The sequence below is a fragment of the Otolemur garnettii genome, unplaced genomic scaffold (genome assembly GCF_000181295.1).
Source record: "Otolemur garnettii isolate 467f Iridium unplaced genomic scaffold, OtoGar3 scaffold00136, whole genome shotgun sequence".
NCBI lineage: Eukaryota > Metazoa > Chordata > Mammalia > Primates > Galagidae > Otolemur > Otolemur garnettii.
In genome coordinates this window covers 3,324,715-3,331,718 of record NW_003852531.1, presented here as the reverse complement: position 1 = coordinate 3,331,718, position 7,004 = coordinate 3,324,715, and the positions used below count along the sequence as shown (strand labels likewise).

General features: G+C 39.4%; 1 protein-coding gene across 1 annotated transcript in view; it reads right to left on the bottom strand.

The window, feature by feature from the left end:
• XRN2 (5'-3' exoribonuclease 2) overlaps positions 1 to 7,004 on the bottom strand; it is an 86,058-nt gene that overhangs the window by 62,615 nt on the left and 16,439 nt on the right. The window contains exons 2-3 of the mRNA XM_003798469.2: positions 1,135 to 1,262; positions 940 to 1,051 (exon numbers count right to left, since the gene is read on the bottom strand). Of these exons, the coding sequence (XP_003798517.1) occupies positions 940 to 1,051; positions 1,135 to 1,262 (240 nt within the window). The remainder of the gene's footprint in view (positions 1 to 939; positions 1,052 to 1,134; positions 1,263 to 7,004) is intronic.

Genomic DNA, 7,004 nt, shown 5'->3' with positions numbered 1-7,004 from the left:
AAAAAAAAAAAAAAAAAAAAAAAAAAAGATTTTAGAAGTTACTGAGCTGAGTTTAGGTTGGAAGGAAGTCTGAAATAGCCTGTGTACATGTAAATACAAGTTTCTTATATTCTTTCAACAGTTCCCTTTCCCATAACATGAGACCATCTAAGGTAGCCCGCTCAAGTACCAAGTTCTATGATCTACATTTACACATAAAAATGTGTATACACATGCACGTACACACACATATATAAACATGCAAATATTTTATATATTGAGCTAGCAGTAAGGGCACACTGGAGTAAAATTAAAATTTAGCTGAATATAAATTGGAATATGCTTTAAATGAGACATATTCCTATTCACTTTATTATTTTATTCCAGTCTAACTGCAGTTCACCAAGTTATCAGGCAGCTAAGATTTTTCATTGAGTAAAAAGAACCTCACAGAGAAGTTAATCTTGGATTCAAAGTTCTCTGGATTTTCAAAATCATTCCATTAGCCACTGGGATGTACTAAACCTAAAAGAAAGAAAATCTACTTGCATATGGCTAAATAAATTTAGGGCACCCACCTCCCACCAGTACCCACCAATCTCCAATTATTCTTCACAGTTAAAGAAATGGGACAAAAGTCACCTCCTCTCTATCGGCTAACTCCCTCAGCAGCCCTGACTCTTCCTCAGCGCTCCATTGTTATCTAGTGCCTAAAAAGCCTGCACGAGACCAGCTTGCCCATTTATTTATACCTCCCTCCCTTTGATGGTTAGCCCTTCAAAAGCAAGGGCAGTCACCAATAAATATCCCCAGAATTCCACAGTACCTGGTAGCAGTCACTAAAAGACATTCAAATGAATAATGAGGTTTTCATTCTTAAATTCACTAATACCAACTAGACACTGAGAACACAGCAAAAACCAAAATGGAAGCTTCTAAGTTAACTATTTTAGCACTTACCACTCCGTCTATTGCCATGTAGAGAAGTCGTCTTGGTCTTACAATATTGAAAAGTCTGTCAATGTATTCAAAAATCGCAACCATCATTTCATCTTCATTTTTTGGTGCTGGTCTAGAATAACAAGCAAATAATGTAATATAACATAGTCTTTCCTCTTTGATTTGCAATATCAGTGACAAAAATAGGTTACATACTTATCTTCAGGATGAGTACAGGGATGGATGATTCCATTCATATCCAAATACAGATTATCAAACTCCACATCATTGGGATTAGGTTTACTGGCATCAACTGGAATCTTTACACCATTGCATTCCTTTGACTATGAGGAAGTGATAGTTAATAGCAGTCTGATTATTTTCAGGTCTAAAAATGACAGATACCTAAGCTCAGTATGATCCTGTGCTTTGTTTTTTAACTGGAAATAAAACACTTCAAGTAATCTTTAAATTGTAAGAAGTTATTTTATTCCTTAAAGTAAACTGACGCCAGTATTTCCATCTTTAGAAGGCGGTTGGTTTCTAAAATAGGTTAATTTGACAACATGGAGGATGTTTATCAAATTCCCTTATCATCCAGTTGTCCAAGTGAGAAATCTTGGGAGCCATCTTGGAGTACCTTACCCTCATGGCCCGTATCAGTAAGCCCTGTCAATGCAATCAATCTCCCCCACTTCATCTTCTTACACTCACTACCATGAACAACAGGAAGTTATCATCTGTCACTTAAAGATCACAACCACCGTTACAGAGACTCCCCTAGTCTCCACCCCATCTTCTACACCATACTTTTCTTCTAAAACACAAATGTCTTAATCTTGCCTAACTTTTCCAATGACTCCCACAACAGGTGGTAACCAAGGTTGCCTGGACCTTCACTAGTCTCCTGAGGGTCCTGACACAATGCTCCTAAGTTCTTGGAAAATGCTCTTTAATCTTGCGATGCCTTTGCATAACGCTGCTTCTTTCAAAATCCCTTCTTCTTCCTCCCTACCAACACTTACTTCCTGAGATCTTACTGATAGTTTACTGAGTCTAGACTCAGATCAAATGTCACTCACTTTGTAACATTTTGTAAACATCTGCCAGGAAATTAACTGTTCCTCCTGCACTTCTTTAGAATTTAGCTTATTCATTATAGCATTCCGTAGTTCTATAATTATAATCCTAATCCACCTACATTGTGAGTTCTTTAAAAGGTTAAGGCTTACTCCCAGAGGTACTCAACTGTATGTTTAGAAATGATATTACGTTTGTTAAAAAAGAAAAATCAAAGATCAGCTTAAGGGGAGAAGGAGCCAATCAAGAAGACATAGCCAGGCAAGGTGAGGAGGATCACTGGAGCTCAGTTCAAGACCAACCTAAGCAACAGCAAGACCCCGTCTCTACTAAAAACAGAAAGATTAGCTAGGCATCATAGTGCACACCTGTAGTCCCAGCTACTCAGGAGGCTGAGGCAGGAGGATCTCTTGAGCCCAAAGAGTTCGAGGCTGCAGTGATTTACCATGACACCACTACACTCTACCTAAGGTGACAGAGCAGGACTCTGTCTATCAAAAATAATAAAGAGAAGGGATTAATGAATAATGTTATGTCCATTTACTAGAATGCCAGACACAAGGGTGACTCAAAGAACCAGAGCTGAATGGTCACAATTATACTTCTGAGGCAGAAGAGCAAGCTGTAGAAGACACAGCATAGCACTTACAGCAAATCATAAAATAGACGAGACAGCAGACACTGTTCAGGGATGGGTTTACACAATGAAAGCACTGTGGAAAAAGCAAGACTTCAATCTTCTCTTTCCACTCCAAGAACATATAAAAGCCTAAACAAACAAACAAATCAACCACATAGCTATTACAGAAAACCAGAAGCAGAACTTCATCTGGCTGAGAAATCACAAGGATTCCGGAAACACAGGGAATGGATGCCTGTGACTTTAGATGGGAGAACAGCACCCCCAACATTTGACAGATTTGCTGCCTTTTAAACACAAAAAGGCTCCTGACCCAAAGAGAGAGCTCAAGGGACAGCTTCTAGATGATCCTTCAGCACCAGTCAAAAAAACAGACAGATGAACCCTGGCCCTCTCCTCTTTCCTCATACCATCAGGTCCCCTGTGGGCCAGGCAACTTTAGACAGGCAACTCAGAGAATATAGGTGCCATCCAGTGCGCTGGCTGATTAGCAATTCCCCAGAGGACCAGGAAGCACCCCTAAAGAATGCTGCAGTCAAGGTAGCTCTGCCCAGCAGAAAACCCACTCCTGTACTTCGAGGTAAAAGAAAAGGATCTACGTATCCCAAATAGACAATGGGGATTTTAGTCTATTCATGCATGAAAATGCTAAGCAATCAAGATAAAGGTATTTAAGGAAGTAAAGATATTGCGAGTATATAGTGATGTCTGTGTAGAAATACATTAGGTTTTGAAGTAAACCCCTAAAATGAATTTCATGCCAACCTACTGTTCCCATCAACCTTATAAGCAGAGACCACAGTAACAGCTAGGCAGATGCATTTCTGTCTAAACCTACACAGCAGCTACATTAAAGATATCCTCAGTCCTGAATGAGCTTCCAAGGTAGTCAGAGTATGCCACTGACGGAAGTCAGGCATCAAACTATACAACTCAATTTTACATTTCCCTTCAAGCATCTTGGAACCACAAAAATACAAAACATGTGTGACACTTTGGGGGAAAAATAGGCAAAAGATAATGAATTTTCAAATTACAGTACGTCAGTTTAAAAATTCAATCAGTAAGTTTTGATGTAGTTATCAAATAGAACATTTGTGGGTAATTCGTTTCTTTCAGGTTCCATGTGTGTCGTATCTTCATGTTTATACACGCGAACTATCACTAACATTTATGGAACACTTAAAATCTGACAAGCCCTTTCTAAGGACTTTTGCTCATGGATTATTTTATTATATCCTCACAACAACCTTGTGAGGTCTGGAGTATCCCACTCAAAATGGAGAACATAAATTCTTAGAGGAGTTAAAGTGGCTTTTCCAAAGTCACATTACTACCAAGTTCAAGAACTAGGATTTAAATCCATGACCTCTGAGGTGGTATCTCACCCAGTACACGAGACTGATCAATTGTAACTTCACTAGATCCAAACCAAGTACAATGGAGGATACAAAATACACAAGATTATGTAATTCTGATCCTTACTAAGACATAACATCATATCAGAGAGATCTGATTCCAACATGGCAGACAGTCTGAGAAGCTTTACTCATCTGCTCCCAAGTGAAACTGATGGAAATTATTATTTGTTTTTTCTTTTTTTTGAGACAGAGCCTCAAGCTGTCGCCCTAGGTAGAGTGCTATGGTAGCACAGGTCACAGCAACCTCTAACTCCTGGGCTTAAGTGATTCTCTTACCTCAGCCTCCCAAGTAGCTCGGACTACACGCGCCCGCCACAACGCCTGACTATTTTTTGGTTGCAGCTGTCAGTGTTGTTTGGCAGGCCCAGACTGGATTCAAACCCGCCAGCTCAGGCCACAGGCACCAAGCCAAAAATTATTTTAAAAACTAAAGCAATTAAAGTAGGGTGTCCAACCAGTGGCCTGTAGGCCACACACAGCCTAGGATGTGTGGCCCAACACAAAACCATATACTTTACTTAAAACATTTTGAGGATATTTTATAAGTTTTTGGTGGAACTCAATTGTTCATGCCCAGTTCTCAAGCATGAATGGCACTGTGTCACAATTTCATATAAAACAAACATTCGTGGGCTCTCACCATCTACACCCACCCATGTTTGTTTTAAAGCAGTATACAGCTTCTAGTGTGTTATCTCCCAAGTGCAGCCAAAGTGACCCCATCAGGCATTATACAGGCTCATGGAAACTTTGGCAAGGCAGTGAATATCAACAATATTTCAACCTACTACTGCAATGTTAAGGCACTTAATGTCATTTAGAAGTCAGGTAAGCATTCTTTTTGCATGCTTAAGGGTCCTTCCACACCTTGGGGACACCTAATACATCGCCCATAGCTCTTTACAATCAGCCATCGATACCTTGCCCCACATTGGTGAAATGGCCCAAACCTTGCTTTCTATTTCCCTGTCAATTAATTTTCATAATCAAAGCAAATATAGTCCCTTATCTATTATTTTTTAAATCTTACCACGGCTTCTACGTCTCAAGAGGAAAAACTATAGATAAGAGAAGACTGGTCAATGAAAAATGGACAGATGACTACTTTTTTGTCAAGACAAATAGTAAGGCACTCTGCTTAATTTGTAGAGAAGTTGTGAAAGTTTTCAAAGTCTATAATTTGAAAAGGCATTATATGCAAGAACACTCTGTCAAATTCAGTACGTATAAAGGACTGTGTCCTAAGGACAAAAATAGCAGAACTGAAAAAGAACCTGTCTTCCCAAAAAAAGTTTTTTAAAGTTTTTAAAAATTCTGTTTTTTACAGACAGATTCCACTGTAAAAGCCAAAAGCTAGTTATGCTGTAGCATATTTAATAGCAAAAAAAACCAAAACCATTTACTGATGATGAGTTTATTAGGCAATGTATAGAAAGCATGCCAAATATAATTTGCCCTGAAAAAAGGGGGATATTCATAAAACTATAGCCAGGATTGAAGAAATTAGAAATGTATAGGAAAAAGTTTGGAGAGTAAAGTTACTAATTTTAAGTTTTATGCTTTGGTCACGGATGACAGCACTGATGCTACAAATACAGCTCGGCTTGCCATTTTTATGAGAGGTATTGATGACAAATATAATGCCACTGAAGAATTGGCTTCTTTAGTGCCATCAAAAGACTAAACTAAGAGAGTTGTATGAAGCAGTAAAAAATATGTCAAAGCCATTTCTTTGTCCACCGTCATCATATCTGGTATAGTTACTGATAGTGCCCCAGTGAAGGTAGGTACAATTTTTTTGTAAAATTAACAGAAGACAATGCAATTGCCACCCAACACTCATGTTGATGAAGTATCACTGCATAGTACATCAAGAAAATTTATACCTCAGAGGCCAAGGAGGGAGGATTACTTGAGTTCGTGAGTTTAATACCAGCCTGAGCAAAAGCAAGATCCTGACTCTACTAAAAATACAAAAACTGAGGCAAGACGATCACTTGAGCTGAGTTGGAGGTTGCTGTGAGCTATGATGCCACAGCAATCTATCCAGGGTAATAGGTTGAGACTCAAAAAAAAAAAAATTTATAAGCCAGGTATGGTGGTACATGCCTATAATCCCAGCACTCCAGGAGGTGGAGGCAGGTAGATTGCCTGTGCTCACCAGTTCGAGACCAGCCTGAGCCACAGCGAGACCTCATCTCTAAAAATACCTGGGTGTTGTGGTGGGTGTCTGTAGTCTCAGCTATTAGGAAGGCTGAGGCAAGAGGATTGTGTGAGCCCAAGAGTTTGAGGTTGCTATAAGCAACCTCAAAAAAAAAAAAAAAAGGAAGAAAATTTATGCACAAAAGCTTCCAAAATGAATAATGTCACCAAGACTGTGAATTTCATAAGGGCCAAAGGATTGAATCATGGTCAATTCTAGAAATTCCTTAAAAGTATTAATGCTGACTACGGTGACATCACTGACTTTTGGGAAGACAGCTAAGCTGAGATCAAAAGCAGAAAAAATTTTATGATTTCAAAAACCATTTTATGGTATCAAAAACCAAATTTGTGCCAGAACTTAACGATGAAAACTGGCTTACAGATTTAGTACTTTTAGTGATTTATTTAAATGAGTAAAACATGCATCTTCAAGATGAAAATCAACTTATCATAAACCATAACAGGGTCTTGGCACTGGCACTCAGTGAGTAGGGCGCCAGCCACATATACCAAGGCCAGCTGGGGGCTACTAAGCAACAATGACAGCTGCAACCAAAAAAACCGGCTGGGTACATCGTAGTGGGCGCAGATAGTCCCAGCTACTCGCAAGGCTGAGGCAAGAAAATCACTTAAGCCCAAGAGTTTGAGGTTGCTGTGAGGTCTGACACCACGGCACTCTACCGAGGGCAAAATAATCAGACTCTGGCTCGGCGCCTGTGGCTCAAGCGGCTAAGGCGCCA